The sequence below is a fragment of the Passer domesticus genome, chromosome W (assembly GCF_036417665.1).
Source record: "Passer domesticus isolate bPasDom1 chromosome W, bPasDom1.hap1, whole genome shotgun sequence".
NCBI lineage: Eukaryota > Metazoa > Chordata > Aves > Passeriformes > Passeridae > Passer > Passer domesticus.
Genome location: NC_087511.1, coordinates 46781572 through 46808397, shown reverse-complemented (window position 1 = coordinate 46808397; position 26826 = coordinate 46781572). Strand labels below are relative to the sequence as shown.

Here is a 26826-nt window from a genome sequence, read left to right as displayed (position 1 = left end):
AAAAGAAAGGAGCTATAAGAAAACAACTACAAGAAAGCCAAACAAAAAATGTTTTCAAACACAACAGTTGCAAGCGAGAGAGTTTCTACAGCCACATCAGCTCTTCAAGGGCACAGTGCTAGTGAAACGTGAATGCCAAAACCAGTTTGTCAGCCATAATCTGGATTAAAGAAAGAACTCCTTAATATATAGAGGCAGATGGTTCAGATTACTCCAAAAAAATCGTTAGATGCAACTACCTACTTTTTCCATTAATACTTTAAGCTAATTGTATACCACACACACACACACAAAAATCAATTGTAGTGGGCAATAGCATTTTAACATCTTCAGTCTTGAAGTTTGCTCTCACTTTCTCAGAGATCACAACATTCCCTGGATCTGAATTTAGAACCTGCTTGACTCAGTAGCCAATAGCAAAATTCAGGCTACCGAGTGGAAAACCCTCAGATACGAGATTTGAAAACTTGAATTCTTCCTTAAGCAAAACCCCTTATTCTTTTTATCCATGAATATTTTATCCCACTGGACAGAAATATTTTGTGTGGTTTTTTTCAGCCCCTCTTCATGGTTTATCTTGCAGATGAATGAGGCATCACTGTGATGATTACTTTATTTCAAGAAAGTAACCCCAAAGAAAGCAAGTCAGATCTTCCTAGTGTTTTCTTTTGAGTTCCTGTCAGCTCTTCCCAGGCTGTCTCCATCTAGAACCCTGCTTTGATGCTGCATAAAACACCTGCTGTTTGTAATCCTAACTGCTGATAAAGGATGAATAAATCTGAGTCTGCGTGCCAGAAAAAAGTATGGATACTTTTTGGGTCTAGATTGTTTCTGCTGGTCCTTCTCTTTCTAACCTTTAGTCACATCATTAGCCTCACCAGCTCTACTCAGGTGAAGATTTCCAGGATCTGCTACCTAGGTCATAGACTATTTTGAAAAAGAAAATCACCTGCTAGGTTTTCCAAGTTCATGAGTTTGGGTTTTGAGCATTTATCCTACTGCACTGACTGCACATGCCTTAATGCAACATTCCGGAATTTTGATTATCTAAATGGTTCTCCCAGCACTCTCATAATTTCAGTGAGAACTGAGAGATGGGAGGATTCCAGTTTGCCTAATGCCTTAATCTATATTACAGCCTTTCTAATTAAAGCAGATCTATTACTATTAAAAAAAAAAAAAAAACAAAAAACCAAAAAAAAACAAAAAAAACCCCAAAAAAACCCCAAACCAACAAAACCCCAAAAAACCCAAAAAACACCAAAAACAAAACACCACAAAAAAATCCACAAAAAATCCCCCAACACCAAACCAAAACAAAAAAACCCAAACCAAAACAACAAGGAAAAAACCACACAGGACATTCTGAAATCCTGGATTATTAGTGACTAAACAAGAAACTCTTTCTTTTTAAAACTATCACTCAAATAATGAATTCCAAGTAACAACGACTTCATCTTTAAAATTCTTCTAGCTGAAACTGCAAACACTGATTTTTCCAGTGTTTGGTCTCAAGGGTTTTCTCCAAGTGTATGGAAAGTGGTACCTGCTAAGCTTTGTGCTGTTGGTCTTTACTGAAAAGAAGCTTCCCTGACTTTTCTGTAGGCTTTGATCCCTCTAGAAATGTTTCTAACATAATTTTGTGCCCAGAAGTGATTCCTTCACAGGACAGAGGAAGGCGAGGACTGGCTTGGGGAGGGACTGCTAAGAGGTCTTGCCCTCCAGCTCTCATCCTTACAATCAGCAAAAGGCTTTCCCATGTTGATTTTGAGATCAAAGATACCAAAAAGGGCTTTAAAAGTTACTGGGCCTATTGGCACTGAAGCTGCAGAGAAACACAGCAGAGGCTGGTGACAAAAGACACAACTCACCCCACAGTAACTCTGTTCAAGGCAGCTGCTCTGTTGCGGTTTAGAAACTTACTGCTTTTTGCTGATGACAGGAATCACAGACTTCATGAAAACATACAAAACAGCTGCTAATTAAGTACTCATGTTGTCACTTCCTCTGCTTTAAAGCCAGGTCTTTTCCTTCTAGCTGAAGCGAAATCAAAATTAAAGACTCTGTTCCTGTTTTATCTGACGAAAGTGGGTGATACATAAAAGCCTGTGTTCCACACCCAAGGAACACACAGATCTCTAACCCCAGCACAGAATTCAGTCTCAAACCAGGCAAATTCCAGAGGGAGGCCAGCCCAAAAATGCCACCCAAACTCCCAATCTTTTATAGATTCTGTGCTCCTATCAGTCACATAATGCAAAAATACTTAGGTGTTCTTGAAAGAACCAGGACTCTGTCCCCTGCTTCATCCCTCTATCAAGAGGATTTTGCCTTTTCTAGCAGCCGGACCATTAGAAAGAAGTATTTTAGGGTTTTGTCAGCTAGAATAGATTTAATTCAAGATTCCTGTCCTCCACTTGCTCAAAAACTTGCTCCTGGCTGGGGAAAAGTGAGGGAATTCAGACTCAAAATGCCATTACTCCCCAGTGTTGGGTAGAACTAAACTCAGATCTGTACGAGTTCTGACTCTGAACTGAGAGGAAAGAATGCTTTAAATACACTTGCTAGATTTCATGGACATGTACCAAATGAAAAGAAAAAGGCTTACTAAAAATATGCACCTTTATTCAAACAAGGTTATCTCTGAACTCCAAGTATCAATTTACATCAGTCAGAAAAAAATATGAAACTGTCAGCTGTTTGAATTTAAAACGTGTTTTTTAAAAGTTGACATTTTTTGCTGTTACAGTCATCACTGCTCATTGAGAAAGGTCAGATTTCCTTCCCACAGAAGTTACAAACCAGAGCAATTAATTTACAAAGCGAAAAGCGGGTCATTTAGAAACCGTACTGTGCATTTGACTTGTGAAAGATTCAGGGGTGACCACTGTTTAATAAACCCCCACCGGTACAAGCCCATTATCTTGTCATTGCCAAATATTTGCACTTATTATCCACAACTCAAATATAACTTGTTCTCCCTAATACTGTCCAACTGCATTCCGTGTCTTTTCCTCCTGGCTGTGAAATCTTCCTGGATAAGAATCAAACACATTGTCACTGCTCAAAGACACCTAGCAGGAGGCTACATTGACTCAAAAACATTCTTAGAATCCTAATTTATTGCTATCACTTCAAGAACAGACAGGACAAAATTCGAGCCGGGCATCTGGGAGTTTTCTTTTGATCCAGTGAGTTATGGAAGCTCCACGGGGAGACAGCTGTGAAATGAATCATGAAGCAAAGTTTCCAGTTTTCTGGCGTTCCATATGAGACCTTCTGTTCCCTAGCTCAGAAGTTTTCGCGTTGCGTGTGGGAGACATGTCTGATCCAGCAGCCTCCTCCTGAAGAGAAAACTGTAGGCTTCAAGTTTCCTTCTAGACATCACCCCCTTTCTAACCAAACAAACAGAAGTATGGGCTGCTCCAGCTTTAAATCAAAGGAATGGGCGGGTAAATTCACAGGAACAAAAATCCAGGCTCATTCCAATGGACGCATCAGAACTGCTCCTCCTTCTGCCAGGTATGTATCAAAATACTTTCTGCATGAGGGGTTTTGCAAAGCCTGCTGTGAAAGGAGTTCTGTTTGGATGTTGCACTGATGCAAGAAGGTCTGCAACTGAAAGGAAACACCACGGTACAATTTCAGAACCATTTAAGAAAATATATTAAGTTTCATTACAAGAGTCCGGGTTGTAATAGCTTAGACTCAAGGCACCTGGAAATACTTGCTGGTGTTGAAAGAACTGAAGAGATAAATTCCAATGGGTTATTCTGCTTTATCTGAAAAGTTGTTTATTCACTGATTATCCTGAGGCAGTAGTTCCTCTCATTAGTACAGCAAAATCTGCTCAAATTTAGAAATGAATCTATAAAGCTTGGAATATCCTCCATGCTGCAGATGTGTTAATTGGTGTGTAGCCAGTGTCATTTTCTTAGTGTAGCACAGACATTCACTTTTTGGACGCTGCACTTAAAGTAACAAAACATATTGCATAGATTTCTCGTTTCTCCAAACTGACAGGCACGATACTGAAGTGTTCTTCATTACAGTGAATTTGGCAGCACGTGTTGCACTCCAAGGGAGCCGACTGCAGAACTGCAATAGGAGTAGTCATATTACAGATCATTTTTGCAGATTCAGACAAACAAATTAACAGTTCTAAGTGAAATATCCTGATGCATTTGTGTATATTATAGAATTTAGGAAACCACAGAGATAGTTATTCTAATTCTACATACAACTCAAGGACAAAGTTACCACAGATATGTAAACATGGCAAAATTAATTAATTTCACATTCCTAAGTTGGGCCCTCTGCTTTCTTTCTTTCCTGAAGCAAATGTTCACTTGATAAGCAGTATCAAAATTGCATGTTCAGTCTTATGCTTTTGATATCCAAACAGGAATTGACACAAAACACTGGTTCTACAGATTAACAAACATGTCTGAAGCAAGTTTGTGAAGAAATGAGTTAACATTTCATCAATATTTCATCAATAGCTGCAGTTTACAATACTCACCACGTCAAGACTTAAACCAAATCATCTGTACTTGACACATGAAAGACACAAGACAGCTTTAGAAAAGTAAAGACAAATTCACACACTAAATATATCCTTGATACAATCAGATTGGAAGATGGATAAAGCAATCACCTTTGTTGGGAAAGTTCCACAAATCTCCCCAAAAACCTGCAGACAGACTTGAAACCATGAAAAAAGAAATCAGCCCCACAATGTACTTGAAGGAACTACTTTATCACATTTTTTCTCACTGTCCAAAATCAAACTGCAAAACAGGGAGAGAAGCCTTTCTTTGCATGTTCTGTGTAATTGTTTTTTTACATCAAGTATCAAGAGTCAGGGTCTTAAAGGTCTGTCTTTGTGTCCACAAATTAAAAAGTGTTTAAATAAGAATTAACGAAAATATTCTTATACTGTTAAATCCAAGTGGTAAACAAATGAAATGTTTATAATAAATTTTTACCCGCCAAAAAAACCCCAAACCCCACAGAAGAACGGTTCTTTGAGGTCTGGGATTTTTTTACCTTCTTTTTATTTTCTTTTTTTTTTTTTTTAAACTGCTCTGTCAGGACAGTTAGCATTAAGTTTTCTGCACAAATCATCCATCTGCAATTCACACTCGGGACAAACACCAAGCCTGGGTGTTTCAACTCCTCCTCTGGAATCTTCACAAAAGCAGAGGAATTGGGAGTTTGCCTTTCAGTGTTTATGAAAAAGTCAGCTGAAAACACAGACAGGGTGCACAGTCTTACCCCATCCAGCATTTGCTCCCTGTTTTTAGCATCAACACTTTCAATGGGAACTCATTTTATTTAACAAAATTCAATAATTTATAATATTGAAGTATATCCAACACTAAAATTTCCCTCATTTACAGAAGTGTAGAATTTTCTGTGCATACACACTGCTGGTATGTACACACAAACGGAACAGGTCGTCAAAAGAACTTTTTGGCTGCTGCTTCTTGTTGGCTCCTGAAAGAAAAGGCAGAAAATAATTCAAGTCTTTTTCATTTGAAACTAGCTAACTGCTTTAAATTGTCATTTATCTGAGGATTATAAGATTCCATTCCTTATTAATAGAGACTTAGAGAAAATGTAAGTCATATCACAAAAACAGAATATATTTTTCCTAGTCACAAAGATACGGGTAGCATTACTGTACTTCCAATTTTGCATCAGACACAAAAGGAAAAAAAAAACAACCCCACATGAACAAGCAAACTGACTTTTAAAATACCCTTGAACATTTTCTGAAGCTCTCAGTATCTGATTTGCCTAAATATCAGGGAAAGAATTGACTTTAAGTGGGATTTCCTTTTACCCTCTGGCACAGATCATTAATTTTCTTAGCGGATACAGACACTGTGGACACACATCCAGGTGCTGGAATTACAAACGTTTCACAAAGAGCTGCAGGGGACCAGCTCCTTGTTTGTCTTGGAAATCATCATTCCAGCTCATGGCAAAAAGACTACCAAGCACGGAGGTTGTGTTTTTCATCAATGCAAATATAATCTCAACATTATGACATCACAAGGAGGGGGAAGAGAAGAGAAAGACCATCCTAATTAGAAGGAAAAAAAAAAAGAAAAAAGAAAAATAAAAAAAATAAAAAGAAAAAAGAAAAAAAAAAAAAAAACCAAAAAACAGAAAAGAGAAAGACACAAGAGTCAGGGTGAACCAGGTCAGGTTCCCACTTGATACATGGCGGGTGAATTGGGGTAGAATAAACCAAACTTCATTATGATAATTCAACATTTCCAGTGGGTTCTGGAACAGTGGTAAATTTTGCATTCTTAGAGGTTTTGAAGACCTGACCAGTTTAAATCTCCAGTGACCCTGTCTGAATTCAGCGTGGACCCCGTTTGGAGCATAAGATTTAACTGGAGGCCTCCCAAGGTCTCTTCCAATTTGAATGACTGCTTGTTTTAAGATTAACACAATGGTACCATTCCAATGCCATTATCAGTCAGCAGTTCTAAACCTATTTGCCCTGCTGTCTTTAAGCCACACAAGACTTACCTATACATTACATAACCAATGAATAACACAGTTTGCACTGCCACAAATATGAAGAAATGCATTGTAGATAAGCAGGATGGAAACGGTGGCAACTCTGGACACTTTTGTTTGTCACTGGATGGCTAAAAACCAAGAAAAGAGCAAACAAGACATCCCATCAAAAGACTTAGAGAACAAGGGCTTTGCAATGTGATGTAAGAATGAGAGAAGATGGAGAGAAGCAGCAGTACTCTGAAAAAATAATCTTATTCCTCATCTCACTCTCCCCTTCCACCTTTACACTTCTCAGACAAATTCCCTGATGTTAAATTGAGGTTTACACGGGAAAGAATACATAAATAGGGTAAATTAATCAAGGACCTTCTACAGATCATAAGCTAATTCAGCTTAATTGCTACCTAGGCTAGACTAAGGTACTGCTGAATGTGAACAGAGTATTTTTTTTTTTTTGCATTAAGAAGCCTTAAGCAGAGCCTGCCTGAGTTTTCCCCTGATTAAAGCTCTCCCGTGTGTGCAGAAGCACCACAGAATCTCCTCTGTCTAGAGCTGTTAAGTAGCGGGAGAAACACACAAAAAAAAGCACCTAGAAAACCTAATTGCTTGACCTTGTTTCCACAGGAAATTAGACTAAAAATCATGCTCTTTGTGCAAAACTTCTCATCAAGACGCAGATCATGCAGTTAGGTCAAGGCAGCATAGTTTTAGCGAAGCAGCTTAATGAAGGATTAATTGCTCCCTAAATTACATGCTGGCTCATCCGAGCTTTTCACTAACAGCCAAAGGAAGCTGTGTTACACTCACACTTTACACTCCCAGGACATAAATTACCGTGTTGCGCTGCACTAAATGCTCTATGTCCCTCTTTACTACATGAAGGTGTTCTTTGATGTCATTGAAGTGCTGGGTTGTTTCATAGACTCCTGCAGAGCCAGGGTGCTGAGCCCCACTGATGGATCTCAGAGCATCAGTCACAGAGCTTCTGAAACGAGACAAATAACAAACCAGCTTTCAACACACACCAGCTTTTCTGCAAACAGCAGTGATTCTGGACAGCTTTTAGCTCATTAGAATTAGGCTGAAATATATAATTGCACCAAAAGGCAGCAAATTTTACTAACTTTCAATAATACCTCTCAAGAAATAATCCTTTAGTCAAACTATGCTTTTTCAAAATAGTTAATTGTGCAGACAGTTGCCATTTGTAGAGTGCCCTATCTCACAGTCCCGCTGAGAATAAGAACTAGCAAATATTCTGTTGCCAGACATCTGCTTTGCCTGCCTGACTGCTGAGGGCCATAGAACAAGAGTTCTGTCTGAGGCGCTGGCCAAGGCTTTAGGATCAGCAGAGTGTAATGCAATCTTTGAAGAAACCCCAAAGCTGTTTGAAAAATAAATAAATAAATAAATAAAATCGGTCATGTAAGAAATAAAAACAAGGAAGAGGCTTTAGGGATAAGAAAAGATTTAGATACATCCTTGTTTCGTGATTACCATTTATATGAGGAACTCAATTCCCATATGCATTGTCAAAATACTTAACATTGTCTTATTGTGAATTCATTTTCCTTCTACAACAAATGAAATTAAATCCAGAAAAAGTTGAGGTTTCATAACTAATTTGGTTTGAAGTAAACTAGTCAATGAGAGAAAAAAACCTTAATCTCTAATCAATATGTTTATATAATTTTCCCCTACTGTGCTGTTTCTTTTGAGTTGCAAAGAGGATTGTTCTAGAGCTAAAATATTTATCATGTGAATAATAATCTCTTCATTATTCACAGAATAGACAATCAAAATGTATGCCTTTGGATTTCTTTTTAATTTACTTAAAACTTTCCATTTGGTCCAGATGGAAGCATACTTCAATGCTTTCATGGAGCACTCTCAACTCTCTGCAGAGTGGTCAGCAATTCTTCATTTACCTCGACTTGCAATTAGTGTTATAAGGATACATTTTAGAAGTAAATTTCTCACTGGCAGGTTTTATCTTTAATAACCACTGATAGTAATTTTGTCTTTCCACACACCTCACAGTGTTACAACACAAGTGGGACACTCACTTGGTTCTTCTCTCTCCTAACAGAACCATCTCTACATAACGAACAGAAATCTGCACACCCACCTTCCCCCAGACTGTTCCAGACTTTGTTAAAAGCAAAACAACTTCCCTTAATAGACACGGGCTGTATCAAATTGAATTTACATTGACTTTTGCATTAATACCACCCTGCTGACAGTTTCTATTGTAGGAACATGCAAGCTTTTTCTGTAATCAGGTGATTAAGAAATCCACAATCTTGCCAAGAAAATTACTTGGCCCCTAAGTCCTTTTCCTGAGGGATGACAAGCAATGCACAGAGGGGTTGTTTATTTCTCTCTCTAAATAAAGCATTTCTTTAATCTAAGAAAAGTATTAAGATGATGTTATGCAAACTGTGAGCTGGTAAGTAGTCACTAAAAGGGCAGGCTGCCAATGTTAACAAGAAAATCTAATTTATTTGCAAGGTATAAAGATTTATCAAGAATATTAACATAAAAGCTTCTGTGGAAGAACAAGTGCAAAAATGGAAGCACTCTAATCTTCATTCTACAAAAAACTGACCTACTTAGATAAATCACAGGAGCTGCCCTTAAACTAATATTGGGGGGAGGGGGTGTGGGAGAAGCACAACTGAAGGAATTGTTTTTCTTCTTTTTTTTTTTTTAAATACAAGGTAAGTAATGTTTCAGCTGCTGCAAATGAAGGGCTAAACCAGCTTAAAGCCATTCCTGATTAAGACAGCAACAGCAAAACATCTTAAAAGAAGTATTGAGACATCCCCATCAAACACAAGCATCTTCACAAATCTATTTTAGCAGTATAGCATGTTCAAGATAAGGAGTTTACTTCATTGTTTTTAAAGGGGCTGAACTTAGCTGTTGAATTTAATTATAAAAATAATGTAATTTCAGTATAAAAAAGAGACAAATTAGGACACTTAGTAATCCTTGGGGCATGAACTGACTTTATTACAGATATTAAATATATGCAGGGAGTCTTCACTAAGGAACTGGCACAAACATCAAGTTTGTCAATACTGTCACACTGAAATAATACACAGAATTTAAACAGAAATTATAAAATTCAAAACACAGCCATAATATTTGGAAGGTGTTTACCTTATTTCCTTTACTTGTCTAATGACCTCTTCTTGGGTTTTCACAAGTGTCTCTATCTCTTGCTGGGAAACCTGGTAGGGGCAGGGGGGAAAAAAGATCAACATATCTTGGAAAAAACAAATGGATACCACTGCTGCAATCAGGCTGGGCTCTGAATCACCATGTGTTTTATTTACCTGTCCCTGCTGAGCTGGAAACCCAGCTCCTCTTTTGGCAATCTCCTCTGTGACTGCAGAGACGTATTTCCTCTGCTCATCCAGAATCATGTCCAGCTGTCTGTTAAGCTGTTTGATTTCCAGATGAATTCGATTCTGCCCCTCGAAGATTTGCCTCAGTTCACGATCACTCACAGTTTCAAAAGCATCATCTGCTGCTAAGAAAAAAAAACCACAGGGGCTTTTTACACATGTGCACATTCCTCACAAGTTGTATTGGATCATTCTTGTTGCTCTGTTAACATATTCACATCCATCTGCCTTCTCGTACAACTTCACCATCCCACCATCCAAAAGACGCTGTGGCAAACGGATTATTTCTTATCAAAGAAAGGCTGAACTGTATCTCAAAAGTGCAGATCCAAATAACCTGTAGGACCTTTAGAACAGTCATGATGTATCGCTGCGCAATAAAGATGACAACCTGACATTTCATGTCTACATGCCCAAAGTACATTCCCAGTGTACTTGCAGTCACACACAGCTATTAAAATCCATGGAAGTAACACATGGCTTCCATTATATTTTTAAATAATCAGGTTCTTGTCTGCGCAGCATTAGGCAAGCATTAAAAAGCTTCTCCATGGTAAGCACATGTTCCAAGATGTGCACTAGTCCACCTGTAAAAAGTTTTCTAGGAAAAACTCTTCTGTGCAGAAATGGACCAAAAAGATATCCTTTAAATAATGAAAAAAGGCCATGCTGTCTTAATCACCACTTTACAGAGATGCATAACCTTCTGTCCCTTCTGTTGTTCATAATTCCCACCATGTTTCCAGTCATTCATTTTGTTCTCAATACAGGCACCACCAGGATAACTTTAGAAACAGGAAACAAATTACAGTAAAGATTTTTAAATAATGTAAGTAACATCAGTGGGAGCTTAGCAATATCAGCCAGAGTAGCCCTAGTTCAGAACATCCTGGAAAACAAATGTTTTCCTGGACAACTGAAAAATAGCTCAAATAACTTGCCTGGCTGTCCTTGCACATCAGGATGTTCCCTTTGAAATTCTTCCTTCTTCTTATCCAATTCTTGCTGAAAGTGTTCAAACTCTTCTTGATACTTCTCTTTATCTTTCTGAGGGATTTCTGCATCTGGTGCTGGCTTTAAAACATTATTGGAGGAAAGGGTACATGTGAGATTTTTTTGTGTTCCCCCCCACAATTGACTCTCCTGTTCAGATTTCAGATGTGAACACCTAACAAAATTACTGCAGCACATCCCTACATTTAGCTGAAGTGAAAAATCACACATTCCCATGGAGATCAAATAGAAAATTTTCCCAATAGAAAATTAAAACAAGTTTTACAAGGACAAATGCTGTTTGGCAGTACAGAATCATCCTAGAAGTAGGGGAAGTTGAAATTTGCCCACTTCCAAAAGAAAATATACTTTATAGTACTGCATGGTTTGATTTAACATGCTGAGATTTTGTTCCTTCAGTGGTGCTTCCAGAATTCTGGTCTTGAGAATATTAATAACAATATTACTAAAACATTACAATACTAATTTAATTTTTCTAAACCACATGACAGCACAGCTACATGCCAAAATTGTGAAACAGGAATGCCACGTGTGACTTAAGAGGAAATAGCAGCACCATAATCTGGTGCTGCACATACAATAACATGTACAATAAAATACTTTACTAATCATGCATAAAAATTCTTACTGCTTCCTTCCCAGGTTCAGTCAGCTGGAAGGTCAGAAATGATAGCACATCATGGTCATCTGTATTCAACAAACAAACAAAAAAACCCACCTTACAAATGCCTCTAATTCCCAAGATAACCCTCCACTTGCAAAGGATCTTCAAAAAACCAGCATCCTCACAAGAGTTTGTGTAGTGGGGAATGAAACTATACAGGGTTTTTGTCAGGAAAAAAATGAAAATTCTTTAGCTGGAGCCAGGAAAAGTCCAAAGCATGTCAGTAATTTGGGACTGCAAGAGGGCTAATTACACCATCATGGTTAAAAATTGGTATAATGCATCAACACTAGTAGTAAAAACCCAACCACCCAACCAACCTTTCTTGCAAGCCTTGCAAGTCCCCACAGCGTTTGCCATAATTTTTAACAGTTTCTACCTGCAAGTCCCCCTGTGGCTGCAGATATTCCAAAATACCCTTGTGATGGCAACACCATATCTTCTACTTTGGCACAAAATTCATAGTCCTCTTTATCCGGAGTAAAGCCATTATTAATTAATACCTAAAAGGACAAAACACTTATGATTTTCACCACATTTGTGTTAATTGTTTTGTCAGTTTGCAGCAATGCTCACAAAATACAACTTTTTTGGGAAACTCGGTAGCTCATACTGGAAACCAAAAACTATTTCTTTTCTGAAAGAGACAATTTACCAATATTTTACATAAGCATTCTATTTGCAAAAGTCCGCATCCTAAGGTTCTGGGCAACACAGAACTGATCTACACCAGTCATGCCTTGCAGTTCTGATTCAAAGCTTAAGGAGATTCTGCACATGCATCCCTGGAGAAAGAGAGAACTGTTATGCTTAGCAGCAACATCTGGGACAGAGGAGTTCCTAGAGGAAGCATCACGGCTCAGGTGAGAACAGAGCAGCCTTGGAGGTTGAAGCTTAACTTTCATTCAAGTGACAGGCAGCTCTTCCCATTACAACACAGGACAAGGTCTGCTCTCTTCCAGGTGCAGTCATGTTTACTTTTACAGAAACTTCTGCTACACAATGACAGCCCTTAATGGCTGCTACCTGTGAATATATGAACAGCGCCTTTCCAGAAGGGATCAGACGCCAAAACAAACACACGCTCTGCAGCTTTCACAACCCAGCACCACATTAGTAGTTTTCTCTCCTTACCCAGAAGGAATTCACAATCAGCTAGTATTTAGAGAAGCCTTAAAGGCCCCCGTATACCAATGGGGGAAAGCCCTACTATTCTTTGGAGGTGAGAAGCCTCCAGTAGAAAATTTAAATCTGCTGTTGAATAGTTGTAGGTTTTTAGCCACATTTCAAGAATCTCTGGTTCAAATATCAGCTACAAAACCCTCTGCAACTCTCAGGTTAGCTTAAGAAATACCAAGCTCAGGAGCAGCTCGATCACCTGTAGCTTAAAGAGACCCTGACTTTGGGACACCTCTCCAGGGAGGTCCAAAGCAACAGAAGGGTTTGAGCACATCACGAGTGTGTCTGCACAACTGCCTCCTAAGTCACATGAGAAAAATCAGCAATATCTGCATTCTAATCTAACCAAAAGAGCCTGTGCAGCATTTAAACAGAGCACCTCCTTCCAACCTCTGCTGCCAAGCTCCACATTTCCAACACTGGAACTGACATATTTGTTGCAGCTCTGTGAAAACCCAGTCTCACATTGAAGAAGCTGAGAAAAACAAGTAATTCTGTTATTTCAGACTTACAGTCAGTGTTTTTTGGTAGTAGGTGATCTTGACTCGCACAGGATAGGGCTTGTTCCGAAAGTCCCTCTGACAGGATGCCAGTGCTTGCGTGGATCCATCGCTGTACAAAAAGAGAACACCAGTAAAACTCTGTGTTATGATCAATCAGCTGGGACAAAAAAGCGTGACTCCCACTGAACAACCTCAACTCGTTCTTTCAAGCTGCAAGCTTTTCCAGGCTGTTCTGTAATTGCACGGAGCTTTCTGCAGGGATCTCCAGTACTGCATGCTGTACACAGGACACAATGCAGAGGGAAAGAGGGAATGCAGCAATGGGGAAATCTGTTTTCCCCAGATACATTCAAAGATACAATTTTCAGATATATTCCTGCACCCGGGAACCTAGATGGAAATAAGCTGTACCAACTGAGCTAGACACCTCTCCTCTCCAAAATCCAAAATGCTGTCCATTGTGCTGCTGATAAAAGATTAGAAATCAAAAGTAATACAACGAATTTAACAGCAATTTGCTTTCAGTTAGTCACTTCTGCCAATTATCAGCTGTGTGTGGAGGACCCCCATAAGCAACAGTCTGTACTGTACCTGTACCCATCTGAGTTCATCCATCCCAAAGGGCATATGCCAATAAAATATCCATCAGTTGCCAATTTCTCTGCTGTTACTGCCAAAGCAGTGTTTTAACAAATAAAACCCCTCAAATGTAAAGGAAACAACAAAGTTTCATAGGAAAGAAGCCTTTATAATGCTTCTCAAAGTGTTTAATGGAATATTTCATCATTCAAAAGCAAGCATTCAGCAACAACACCAAAAATAAACTTACTTCTGATGGTCATACAGCAGCTTTCCATTGTTGCCTACAACAATCACTCCAGGATTGTTTTTCTAGGGAAAGAAATGGCACACAAATGGATTAGTTTAATTTGAATATCAGCAACATAGCTGAAAGCCTTCTGCTAAAATCAGTGTAAGATGTCTAAAAGCAAGCCAAAGTTGTGCAGGGAAAGCAAAAGCACCGAAGCAGACCTACTATGCATTGTTTAAGTTTCAGGATCATTCTGGACTGGAAACTGAGAACTGAAAACAGTAACCGTCATCCTCATCTGCTACAAAATCTTTGCTGCTGAGCTGCCCAAAGCAGATTTCTTCCAAGAAAAAGGGCATCTCTGAAGACACTCATGGAAATGGGTGTTTCCAGTGTAAGGGAAACTTGACTATTTTATTTTATCCCTTTGAAGTGAAAGAGGGAAAGAGTAAGCAAACACCGTCCTAGTTTCTTCCTCAACAGGCAGGAAATTAATTTGTCATCTTTGCTGCAAGAGTTTCCTTCCAACCAACCTTCCCATCATTGTCAAATGAATCAAAGAAAATTCCAACACCATTCCATTTATCAGCTGCCCCGAAAACAGGACCTTCCAAGCCTTTCTCTTCTGTAAACCAGATAGCCTGTGAAGAAAGCAAAAAGCCGTAAGTCAAGATTCACTTTTAAAGCACATTTGTTTTTCTCAGTTAGATGAAACTGCTCCTACCAATCCATCAGCTCCAATGCGGCCTCTTCCTGTAACTCGAAAGGTCACTTCCACTTCCCAGTATTCAAAGATTGATTTGTTTTTTGTCCACACTGAGCCCTTCTGGCTTTTCAAGGAGGTTGTTATACGGATCTGGTCTGCACTTGGGATGGCATCTAGAAAGAAAACAAGATATTCTAACATTCTGTTTAGCAGTATAAAAGAACAATAGGCATACATTCAGAGAAATTCATTTGCTTGCATTAAATAACATTACTTTTAGGGATTATTTTCTTGAAAAAGAGGGGGGAAAAAACTCATCTACAGACAGTTGTCTTCGTGTCACTTGTATTATAATGTCAAGTAAAAAAAGATACATTTAAGAATTAAGCAGTAGCAACTAAATTAAAGTCTGAGAAAAACTAAAACCACCGAAGTTACTGCACAGAAACTATGAGAAGATGGAACTGTAAATGTCAACGCCTTTCACAAGGGGGGACACTCAGGAAGGGCAACAAGCCTTTCGGAGCACACCGCAACCCTTAGCCCAGAGCGCACAGAAACAAACGTTGTTCAACCAAGTCCTATCGGCCAAGGCACACTTGGCACTTCGAGCTTTAAGACGACGAAACCCAGCAGTTTGTGTGGCAGCACGGCCCGGGCCGACCTCGAGCGCGGCAGCAGTGACACATCAGCACTTCCCGGCAGCGCCACGAGTCCCCTCCGCAGGGCCGCAGCCGCCACACCAGGAGGCCGCAGGTGCCTTCGCCCCGCAGCATCTCCTCTGCGCCGCTGGTGCCACGTGGAGCCCGAGAGCACGGCCGGCACCACGGCCAGCTTCGCCCGCGCCTTCTCCCCGAGACCCCGCGTCCCCCGACCGGACACTGCGGCCTCCGCCTCAGGAACGCCGCTGGCCCGGCCCCGTCACCCCCGCCCGGCACTTACTGCCCGTGTGCACCCAGAACGGCACCGTGCCGTCCGCCTGCACCAGGTGCGGCCCCTTGAAGCTGTACTTGTACTCGAAGCGCCGATGCGGCGCAGCCGCCGCGCCCTCCGTGGCCTGCGCACCGGAGAGCACCGGGCGGCCGAGGGCGAGCAGGAGCACCAGCGGGGCGAGCGGCGCCGCCATCTTGGCCGAGCTGCGGGGCAATGCACAGGGCCAGCGGGGCGGCCCCTGATTGGACGAGCGCAGGGGCGGGCGCGTGAGGGGCGGGGAGAGAGGCGGGACCGCGGTGAGGCGGGGAGCGGGCGGGAACCGGGCGGGAACCGGGCCGGGCTGAGGGCGGGAACCGGGCGGGAACCGGGACGGGAACCGGGCCGGGCTGAGGGCGGGGAGCGGGGCGGGAACCGGGCCGGGCTGAGGGCGGGGAGCGGGGCGGGAACCGGGCCGGGCTGAGGGCGGGAAGCGGGCCGGGAACCGGGCCGGGCTGAGGGCGGGGAGCGGGCGGGAACCGGGCCGGGAACCGGGCCGGGCTGAGGGCGGGGAGCGGGGCGGGAACCGGGCCGGGCTGAGGGCGGGAAGCGGGCCGGGAAGCGGGCCGGGAACCGGGCCGGGCTGAGGGCGGGGAGCGGGCGGGAACCGGGCCGGGAACCGGGCCGGGCTGAGGGCGGGGAGCGGGGCGGGAACCGGGCCGGGCTGAGGGGCGGGGAGCGGGGCGGGAACCGGGCGGGAACCGGGCCGGGAACCGGGCCGGGCTGAGGGCGGGGAGCGGGCCGGGAACCGGGCCGGGAACCGGGCCGGGCTGAGGGCGGGGAGCGGGCCGGGAACCGGGCCGGGAACCGGGCCGGGCTGAGGGCCGCCGGGCGCGGTCGGTGCGTCGGCCCGATCCCGGTGCCTCCTGGTGAATTTCCGAGCTGCCCCAGGTCCGAGGGCCTGATGTGCGGGTCAGCCGCGTTCGTGCGGCCTCTCAGACAGCAGCGAGCCTCTAGCAGTGCACAGAATGTCTGAAAGACAGACACCCTGTTCGTTCCCCTCAAGATTACTTTCTTAGCAAAGACCGCACTTCCACGGGCTCTTCTCGGTTCATTTTCAGAGTAGTCGGAAGTCCCGCAGGAAAATCCACACTGTTTCTCCCAGCATGAGAGACCAACCTTCCGCAGAGGTGAGCAAAACAAAGCTCCGGTGACAGGCAGGCCCCAGCCGTGACAGGTGACAGGGGTGACAGGTGGGGCGAGCCCCGACCCTGCCAAGATGCGAAACACGGCTGCTTGTCAGTGTGCAGTGTCACAAAGCGGGGCAGGGCTTGTCTCAGAGTTAAACCAAGCACTGAACCAACAGTTAAGAGCTTCCTCTTCTACTCTCTTCATTTTCATTTAGCAGCCTTTCTTACAGCTCTATTGGAGAAGAAAATAATTATCAGGAGTCAGGGGTGGTTTTCTTTTTCAGTTTCTTTTCACCCTTGGGGTTTTTTCTACATTTTTCATACCCATTTGATTCTGACATCCCTTCTTTTTATCTGCAAGTATGAGCAATCGAAGAGTCAGTAAATAGGTTCAGAGCCTGCTAAAAAAGACGATGACCTTGGAGGCATTTGGGAGAGATTAAGTTCTTTTTCTAAAATGGTACACTTTTCCTTCAGCACAGATAAAACATTACATTCTCACTTATTTTTCAGCTACACAAAGGAGTAAGCAAATATATGACCACATGAAACTTGGCAAGCAAAATGTTTCTGAGATAAATTTTAGAATTTCTACATAAATATATTGAGTATTCTTGACCAGTTAACACTTGTTTCTATAGAGACAGAAGTGCTTGAAGTTTTGTTTTGCATAGTGTCTTCCATCCAACAATATCCTAAACCATCCCTGATTTATGAATCTATTTTGCTTTTTTAGAGCATATATGTGGGAGATGTCAAGTGAATTGGGAGCCACTTCTTGGCAGCTTTCTAGACACAGAAAATTAATCTGTTTTTCAGTTCTTTAAAGATCTAGAAAGTAATTTTTGAGGTAAAATTCTGGAATTACTTCAGGAGGATAAAATGGTGTGTGCATCAGAGGTCCAAACAGCAGCATGAGGCCCTCTCCTGTCTGCTTCCTCCATTTGTCAGTAACCTCTGAATTCATGCCTATGAAATACCAGAACCATGCTTAAGGAGACTAGAAACCCAAAAGCACAAGCCTTGAAATAATTCCCTCTTAACCACTCACCCACACATGTGAAAGCAGGCTGAAATTTTGACATTGGCATAGACGCTGTCCTAGCAATTGTGCATGGAGGATTTGTAAAACCTCCTTTGAAATGGAAACTCCTTTAAAAGTCTTCTTCCCAGGCACAGAAAGCTGCCCTCCAGTCCACTGTGACATGCAGGAAAACATCCAGAGACTCCCAAAATTATATATATTAGCAGTTTAGACTCTTCAAGGTAAGTCTCTTCAAATTGTTTTGCTACATGAGCTCACTAGAAGAAACAAAAAATGTTTCCTATTTGTAAGAACTTCTTGAATTCTGTCCTGAAAATTACATTTGAATTCAAACCCGGTAACAGGGAAATGAAGGCTCAGCAAAGAGAACAGAAAATAGCCCACTGGCCTGAAACACAATTGGATTGGCTGAGACTGCCTGCACTGGCAAGTTGATAATCTGTATAATCATAATTCTGTACAATCTTAATAAATTAAATTCCTTCATTGTCTCAAATTCTGCCTGGAAGTAGTTAGTATAATTTCTCTATCATTATTCTTATAAAAATGCCTTGATATTTCCCATAGGTCTCATCAGGGAAGTCAAAAGCTCTGTGAACACACAGTAACTACAAATCTCTCCTTCAGCCTCCAGAGCTCTGAGCATTTGGACACATTAACAAGACCACACTGGAAAGGGCAGAGGAGAAAAAAGGAAAACAAATGAGGCTCCAGTGAGTGAACTGCTAAAAAGTGTGGGGAGAACCACTGCTTATGCTAATAAACTTTTGAGGTATCTTGTGTTGAACTTGAGAATTTTGAGCAGAAATGCAAGAAGACCTGTCTGGTCTCCTCCCATCTCAGTGATCAATCCATGATTTTTATAAATGTCCCTGAAAGCAAGCCTTTGCACACAGGCAAAATTATTTTCTGTGTCACAATAGATGGAAATGCTGAAACAGACAGTGGTGGTTTTTTTGTTTTGTTTTGGTTTTTTGGGTTTTTTTTTTTTTTTTTTTTTTTTTTCATTGGCTGTGCTTTAATATATGTGCAGTTAATTAAATGCTGTGTGGAAATCACAGAGGATTTTACTTTTGGTTTTTCCTGAGACCATGCCTTAGCATTTGAGCTTAGCACAGCTTTATAAAGCCACTCATTGAAGCCAAAGACTCACTGTCCTTGAGTTGCCCCGGGAAACAATGGATAGGAAAAGCACTGGGCATCTTGGAGAGCATTACCTTTTCTCGTTATTTCTGTTTATCAAATCAGTGAAGAGAAGGTGGGCTTTCAGAAATTTTAAGCCATTCTTCATCAATCCAACCCGATTTAATCTCTACTCCAAGATATGTGGAAGTAACAAATTTTCTTTTTAGAATGATAAAATTATTAAGATTGGAAAAGACCTCTAAGATCATCAATCCAGCCTTTTAAAAAGCCTCTTCTTTTTTTTGACAGAAGAATTTCTTAAGATGTACCACAATTTAAAAAAGACAATTAATATATTGAGCTCTGTTTTTCTGTGCTTCATCTCCCTGTCACAGCCTTGCTGATTCTCCCTTGCTCCTCCTCCTAGGCCAGCAATCTGTGTGTGAAAGTGTATTATTTAATTTCAATTACAATGTTAATTACAGAAGACAAGTGGTTACTGAATCTTGCACCGTAATTAATCAACCTGATATTTACTTACTCCGTTGTTCACAGCGCATTAAGCTGGGTCTGGACAAGCAGGGCAAGGAAAGTGAGTGACAGAAGCATTATCATGGCACACTGCCTCCCATTGGGAAAGTTCATCTTCCTTCTGAAAGAGACGCCTTCAGGGATCATGGAATTTGAATTCCCTGTGAATTTGGTGTCATCTTAGCTTGACCAGCCCTGGAAGAACATATTAACCTCCTCTTGTGATTTTCAAAAAACCATTCTAATTTAGCAAGTAATTAAGGGTCACATGTAGGATAAAGAGCTAGATAAGCTTGGATTACGCACAGGAAGCTTTGTTTCCAAGGCAACCCGAGCAGAGGGGGTGTTAATGCTGAGGTCAGGCACTTAATGAACTGGGAATGGTTTCTGGCTGCAAAATGTATTCGAATTGGGCGAGGCGAACTAACAACTGCCTTACCATTTGATGATTTGATGAGAGAAAAGAAATGCCTAACAGGGCTACTTATCAGACAGATACTGAGGAAAGAGCTTACAGGCGGTGCCACCGTTCTGCTGAGCGAGGTCAGGAAAAGTCCAAAACAATGACGCTTGACAAGCCCGAAATACCTCAGTCAGCACTGAAGGATTTCGTGACTTCCCAGTGTGAAGGTGTCGCTGTTTGCGTCAGCTGCCGCTGCTGACACGCTCACCTTGCGCTGTGTGCTCCTTTCCTCCCGAGGTTAGTCCTGCCCGGAGGTTGCTGCCTGTGGAATCGCCCTGGGGGATTTAGCAGCAAACAGCAAGACAGCTCTTCCTAGAGCTCCGGACGCAATCCACTCCTGGGACTTTAGACTCTGGGAGTTAATCCCCCGGGGCATTTGACAGGGCAAATCTCACACACAAATGCCATGCACATGGATAAAATGGTCAAACAGCTCATCTGTAGCAAAATAGATGGATTTAGTAAAACACGTTAACGTTTTCAAAATGGATTCTTGCATTGTTTTGTTCTGTATGCCGTAAGGAACAGTTGGGAATGAAATTGCTGTGCTTGAAGAATATTAGAGAGTACAGAAATTGGAGATGATCCATTACATACCTGCCGCTTTCTCAGTTCACTTGGACCATAGCTCTGTGAGAGAAAGAATTGCACAGGCATTTTTCAAAGCTTTCTTTAAAACAAACCAGCATTCTCTGCTTTTTGGGACAATCACAGGATATTCCGTAAGGCTGGGGTGTTCTTGTGGCAGAAACACAGGCACCTCTAATTTTGTGCTATGCTTTTTCAAAATATGTGGATGTATAAATCAGGACAATTTTAGAAGCCAGCTGGTCCCTCTTTTTCGTCTGTGTAGCCTTGGAATAAAAGCAGGTGATTTTACATTAGGACACCTGTTTGCACAGTGGAAATTTAAACACTCTGCTGTCTCAAACAGAAACTGTAGGACTTGCAGTTAAGGGTAACTGTACTGAAGGTGAGCTGGCAAAACCGAAGCCACTCACAATATTCAAAAACAAACCAACACACAAAAAAGCCACCAACCAAAAAAACCCCAAACCAAGCTAACAAACAAACATCCAGAAGGGAATTTACCTTCTTTGCTCACAGGTAGCTAGGAAAAAAAAAAAATTAATAGCCTTAAATAAGTTAAAGGTTTCAACAGTGGCAAGGAGAATCCATGCAAAATATTAGGGGATATTTTGCCTTTCTTCCAACTGCCAAATACCTGGCGAGAGGGCCAACAAGGCTGTAGCCTCTCTACACAAGATTTTTGAGGATGCCATCACAGGTTTTTTGGTTTATTTTTTTGAGACACAATTTGATAATTATTCCTGGATCAAGGCTAAATCTTACAAATAATAGCAGGGCATAAATTAAAGGGCATCGTGCCTTCCACAGCCCACTTCATAAAAAAAGGTAGATTTCAAAAGGATGCATCAATTAGGTGACTAAATCCACTAAAGGAACTGCAAAGAGCTTAACATGCTTGGGAAAATCAAATGCCTTAATCCAACTTTAGCCCACAGAAGTTTCAAGGTGGCAATTACTGGTTTGATAGTGACCAGAGTCGGGCCAATCAAGGTGCACCATCTTCACTTTCCTCTTCAGTGACAGACCCCCTTCTAACATGTCCTTCTGTGGTGCTGGATGGCTCTTTTTATTTGAATTTTATTAAAATGAACAATTGGGCCATTCATGTTTATCTCACACAGGGATGAGCTGAACAGATTGAAAACCATCTAAACCTCTTTGAACATTAGGAGTTGTCCAATTTAGAATCTCTTTAATAGAATGACCCAGAAATGAGCCACAAAAACCATGGGAGCATCCCTGCCTTTGAACTTTGGCTTCTGGAAGGCAGGCTCTGGACGAGCTGCTCATGTGATTCTCAGTACAGCTTGAACCACCCCGTTTCTCACGGCTGCCTTTCGTCTGGTTGTGTGACAAGTCCCCGTCACTTGTCAGATGTCTCCGCCAGACTCTGAGCCTCACCTCTGCCAGACTTTTGTTATCTCCCTTGTTTTATCTCCCCTCCCTACCTTTGCTGATTTCTTTCCCCAGCACATTTCTCTGCTGACTCTAGGTCTTCCCTCAGCTCTGCCCAAGTTTCCATGTCCTTATTGTTTCTCTAAAGCCCTATATGTCCCAGTCTTAGTGGGGAGGGCAATATAGGTCATGATCCCTAATGCATCCCTTGATAAACAGAGACCTATCCAGACAATTTCATTTCCAGTGCAAGCACATCACTGCCACTTTTCTCTATTTCTGTATGTGAGCAGGAAGGAGTTGTCAAAGGGTTTGGTAACCAAAGGAATAAGAATGGGGAAGTCCCTTTCAATTGAGTTTTACTGAAAAGAGCTCTTGGAATTACCACAAAGAAACCTGTGGAACTCAGGGGAAAATAGACACACACGCTGACACACCCACACCAAATTCTTTGCTGTCATCCCTTGTGTTTTTTGCATCCAAACTAAATTTGTAAACCAATTAAACCTTACCCCATGTGAATTCTTACTGCACTAACATTTCTAGAATGACCAAAATTGAGAAAAAGCCATTTTCAGACTATGGGACAAAGCAGCAGGAAACAGGACAGGGAAAGGCAAGGGAGGGTTTTCACTTCCCAGCCTCTCCTCTGCTTGCTTGTTTGCTTGCTTGCTCCAGCTTTATTATGTCAGCAATTGATGGATACGCTGCCATCTGCCACCTCTCCTGCAGGGATAGCTGCCAAATTCCCTCTGAGATCAAAGATGAGGTTTATTTCCCCCTGATGGTAAGAGCAACAGATAAGATGGTCTGAAAATGCAATCAGGTCCCACCAGAAACAAACCAAAAATGCTCTACTCTAGCAAAGACAATGCGAATTACAAAGGTGATTTGGCACATGGCACTCCAGGAGCTTTGCAACCACTGAATTGCTCTCTGCCTCTGCAGGAAAAAGCATGGTTTACCAGTTTTGCATCTTTCTTGGCTGTTTTATAGCTGGATGGCTATGGGCACCCGTTTGGAGGAACTGGTTGTATCTTTGTTCTCTAGGAAATTTCTTTCTAGCAGCCAGCAAGAGATCCCTTGTTTTCCTGACAACCAAAAGAAAATAAGTGACCATGCATTAAAATGAAAAGAATCCAGTTTAGAATGTGAATAGAGCTACAAGTTACCAAGCATAAACACAAACCAAAGAAACTCGTTGTTTGTATACTGATTGGGTTTTCTATACACAGGTAAAAAAAACGAAGTGAGGAAAGGAGAAGCCCTGCCACTTTATTGTTCATCTACATAAATAGGTAATCAAAATTGTCTTGCTGAAAAGTTCCTTGTCTTCTTGAGCTGACTGGAGGAGTTTCCACTTTCCTCTTCTCGTCCAATAGGAAACTGCTAAGCTGCTGGATCTGAAGAATTTCCAGAGTTGACTGTTGGTCCTGAGCCAGTGCCAGAGATTCTGAACCTGTCATCAGAGGGCAGCCTCTTCCTGGAGCCGTAAGAGTGTTGCTTACTTGGACAAACAGCCTGAAAAAGCATCCTGTGCTTCCATGTGTGCCTAGATTAGATATAAAAAAACCCCCTCAGAAACAGCAGAAGATTGTGTTTAACACAGGGATTTGCAGTGTCGTCTTCAAAAACTCACAGAATTATTGTTTCTGTCTTGCCAGGCAACACCAGCAATAGAGCAAGGCCTTTTTGTACTCTCCTTTAGCACTCAGAATACTCTCAGTAGCTGGGAACTACAGAATTGGTCTTGAAAACCAGGAGCTGGTATCGACCCACCTACAGAATACAAGGAAAATACAAAGTATTTAATGTTATGTTAACCCTTTTTGAGGAAATGCATTTGCATATGGCAAAGGCAGAACCTCTGGCTCCATCTGTAGTGACAGATTTAATACTCTGATGGCAGCACGTTAAATTAAAAAAAAAAAAAGAGAGAATGCCAAGGACGCTAGCCATAGTGTGGGCATTCATTTAGTGCTGGAACTGTCCCTTTCTCTCTCAAAACTCAAACCCTCATAGCTATTTAGGTTTGGGTTTTGAGGATGGTTGGTTTTGGTTTTTATGGTGTGTTTTTTTTTTTTCCCCCTAAGCCCTCATTAACTCCACTCACGCTGTCTTACTCTGTTTGCCAGTGCTTAAGTAGTGCTTTTTTTAAAAAGCAACCAATTAGCACCTCATCAGCTTCAATTAGAGGAGACAAAAGCAGTGTAAAGATAACTCAATGAGAGGGGGTGGCACAACATCATGTAATCACTTAAGACAGCGGTGAGCATTCACTGTGCTGGCTCTGCCGGGCTGGGTCTATTCACCTTTTTTTTTTTTTTTGCTTCTTTCTGGATGCATTTAAGACTTTTTTTTTTCTTTTTTTTTTTTTTTCCCTTTTTTTTTTTTTTTTTCTGGGAAGCCAGGCCTCCCAGGAGTCTCAGAGTCTGTCATTCAGGGCTACCTGTTTACAGCTCAGCGACCAGAAGGACCTAAACAATCCTATATTGTACGCCCAGTGCTTCCTTAAACTTAGGCCTCTACAAAGGCATGTTTTCAGAAGCTGGGCAGAGTAAGTTAAAGGCTGGCTTTTTACTCATTAAGTGTTCTGCTTGTACTGTCTTCTAATTACATGGCAGGGCAACAATGTCTTTTTTTTTGTCAATGGCGTTCTTTGGAGCAGTTAATTTGGTGCCTGTACTAAATGCCCCCAAACATTAATTAGTGTGGAAGGAACCCTAATTTCCTCGGCGGCTTTCCTCTCCATTTACTTCCCTTGTTTTCACATAGGCTTGGATGAGCCTCTATAATGAAATTACCTCATTAATGCCTTTATTCTTTCAAAGTAATTCATTCAAGATCTACCATTTAGTTTTAATTTGATGCTGTCAAAAGCAAAAGGTGCATTCATGTCTTTGATTAGTGCATTTTTTTCCTCTTTAGAGAGTGGACAGATTTAAATTATTAAGATGGCAAGTAGTGAGTTATAATTGGATACAAGCAGCACTTCAGTGAATATTAAATGCTTTCAAAGCCTGGCCTATCTGCGCTGCTGACTATTAACTGTGTCCAGTGAGTTCTTCTGTGGGCTTTGAATTAACGGCACATTAGCTACTCTGAAGCAAATGAAGTTTAATTTTGTTTATAAAAAACGTTGCAGTTGCATTTATCAACATGACATTTCCTTGTAGCAGAGCTCACTTTGCCCCATTATCCTACCCTGACCTCATTGCTTGGTTAGTCCAGATCACACGGGAGCTCATCCTGTGCTCAGTCTTACAAGGTCTGTCTGGAGACCTACCTGGGTATGGCTTGGAGGATAAGACATGGGAAACTCTAAATATTGTCACCTTAGCTGCATTTAACCACCCTGATAATTTGCTTACAGAGTAGAGGGGCACAGAGTGATTAATGGGGAATGCACAGGCATGGACTGAGCAGGGAGGACTTAACACCAAATCTTTGATCTTTTAATGTCTCTATCCTTCCTCTTTCCATTCACGACTCACGTCACAAACTACCTGAGATGCATCAGAGAAACAAAGATGGCAGAAGACTTCTGCAAGCTGCTTGGCATGTGCAATTTAGGACTAACTACTTAGACTTTATTGGGTGGCTGCAGTACTCCCAGTCGTCAAAGATTAGTCACATACTTGGGCCAGGACCTCTGCAGGGCCCTGTGCTCCCAGGGCCTTTCAGTTTGGAATATCTCCACGGATGGAGACCCCTCAACCTCTCTGGGTACCTGCTGCAGTAGTTACCGGACTCCAGATGTTTTCCTTCAGCAATAGGCAGGAAAATATTATATATTCAATGCAAGCATAAACTGTAATAGGATAACTTGAATTTATAATATTTTATAAATAACATATATTATAACTTTATATTGTATTATATTTATTGAAATATAGGATATATTTAGTGCCTATTACATAGGATATGTGTAATAGATAGATATTATACATCTATTATTTCTGCAATCACAAGGCACACACAGAGCTGTCCTGTTTATATTTAGAATCTTTCCCACCTGTGCTGTAAAAGCATCTTGGGTTTGGATTAATTTCTCCACTCAGCAAGAGCAGGAGCAAACCTTTGTATTTATTTGTTCCACGGTGGAGCAAGGTCAGGGGAATTTCGAAGTAATTTCTGAAAGCATGGCTTTCACCATAAGCTGTGTCTCACTGCCCTCTCATGGCTAGATTATCCATGGATATCCCACTCTCATTTGCCTTAGGTTCTTGCCCGAATGTTCCGGCCAGCATCGTCTCTAGGAATTCCTGCCCCTCTCGGCACAGCCAAACACCACAACTCCGTCATCCCAAAGGACCTCTGGCGTTTGCCTCTTCACCCCCGGCCTTTTCCAGCAGACACAGGTGGCACCGGGCTGTCCACAATGTCATTCTCTAGGCAGTTAGTCCCAGCAGTAGGGAAGAGAGTTCGCAGCCCCGGCCCCCGCGCCTCTCGCCGCCCGCGAAGGGCGGCGGCCTCCTCCTGCTGCCTGCTCCTGCTGCCTCCTCCTGCTGCCTGCTCCTGCTGCCTCCTCCTGCTGCCTGCTCCTGCTGCCTGCTCCTGCTGCCTGCTCCTGCTGCCTGCTCCTGCTGCCTCCTCCTGCTGCCTGCTCCTGCTGCCTCCTCCTGCTGCCTCCTCCTGCTGCCTGCTCCTGCTGCCTGCTCCTGCTGCCTCCTCCTGCTGCCTGCTCCTGCTGCCTGCTCCTGCTGCCTCCTCCTGCTGCCTGCTCCTGCTGCCTGCTCCTGCT

The 26826-nt window shown here is 42.1% G+C and overlaps 1 protein-coding gene and 2 long non-coding RNA genes across 7 annotated transcripts; 1 reads left to right on the top strand and 2 right to left on the bottom strand.

The window, feature by feature from the left end:
* Nucleotides 1-2604: 2604 nt before the first annotated feature.
* On the bottom strand, nt 2605-16006 carry LOC135289164 (protein ERGIC-53-like). 2 transcript variants are annotated; one of them, XM_064402588.1, is made up of 13 exons: nt 15776-16006; nt 14852-15006; nt 14661-14768; nt 14146-14207; nt 13326-13425; nt 12014-12137; nt 11599-11657; nt 10898-11030; nt 9885-10081; nt 9709-9779; nt 7378-7528; nt 6550-6671; nt 2605-5499 (listed from the first exon to the last, which is right to left on the bottom strand). In XM_064402588.1, the coding sequence occupies exons 1-13, from the start codon at nt 15957-15959 to the stop codon at nt 5463-5465; spliced, it is 1503 nt and encodes a 500-aa protein (XP_064258658.1). In that variant the 5' UTR covers nt 15960-16006; the 3' UTR covers nt 2605-5462. The 2 variants fall into 2 exon arrangements, with proteins under 2 accessions (XP_064258658.1, XP_064258659.1); XM_064402589.1 differs by having other exon boundaries at nt 9885-10078.
* Nucleotides 16007-16526: 520 nt separating this feature from the next.
* LOC135289166 (uncharacterized) lies at nt 16527-26373 on the top strand. 3 transcript variants are annotated; one of them, XR_010351960.1, is made up of 7 exons: nt 16527-16932; nt 18106-18198; nt 18322-18403; nt 18545-18690; nt 23318-23380; nt 23465-23573; nt 26305-26373. It is a non-coding gene; the product is annotated as an uncharacterized LOC135289166 (long non-coding RNA). The 3 variants fall into 3 exon arrangements; XR_010351959.1 differs by lacking the exon at nt 26305-26373 and having other exon boundaries at nt 18605-18690; nt 23465-25110; XR_010351958.1 differs by lacking the exon at nt 26305-26373 and having other exon boundaries at nt 23465-25110.
* Nucleotides 22786-26309, bottom strand: LOC135289168 (uncharacterized). 2 transcript variants are annotated; one of them, XR_010351962.1, is made up of 3 exons: nt 23722-23861; nt 23048-23634; nt 22786-22863 (listed from the first exon to the last, which is right to left on the bottom strand). It is a non-coding gene; the product is annotated as an uncharacterized LOC135289168 (long non-coding RNA). The 2 variants fall into 2 exon arrangements; XR_010351961.1 differs by having other exon boundaries at nt 22786-23634; nt 23722-26309.
* Nucleotides 26374-26826: the final 453 nt, after the last annotated feature.

Excerpts from the sequence above, each read along its gene's own strand:
- LOC135289164 (XM_064402588.1), bottom strand. The coding sequence starts at position 15,959 with ATGGCGGCGCCGCTCGCCCCGCTGGTGCTCCTGCTCGCCCTCGGCCGC. Across the intron at positions 13,426-14,145 it reads CTGCTGTATGACCATCAGAA|CGATGGATCCACGCAAGCAC; the intron begins GTAAGTTTATTT and ends CTTTTTGTACAG. Across the intron at positions 6,672-7,377 it reads ATTTAGTGCAGCGCAACACG|CCATCCAGTGACAAACAAAA; the intron begins GTAATTTATGTC and ends CTTGGTTTTTAG.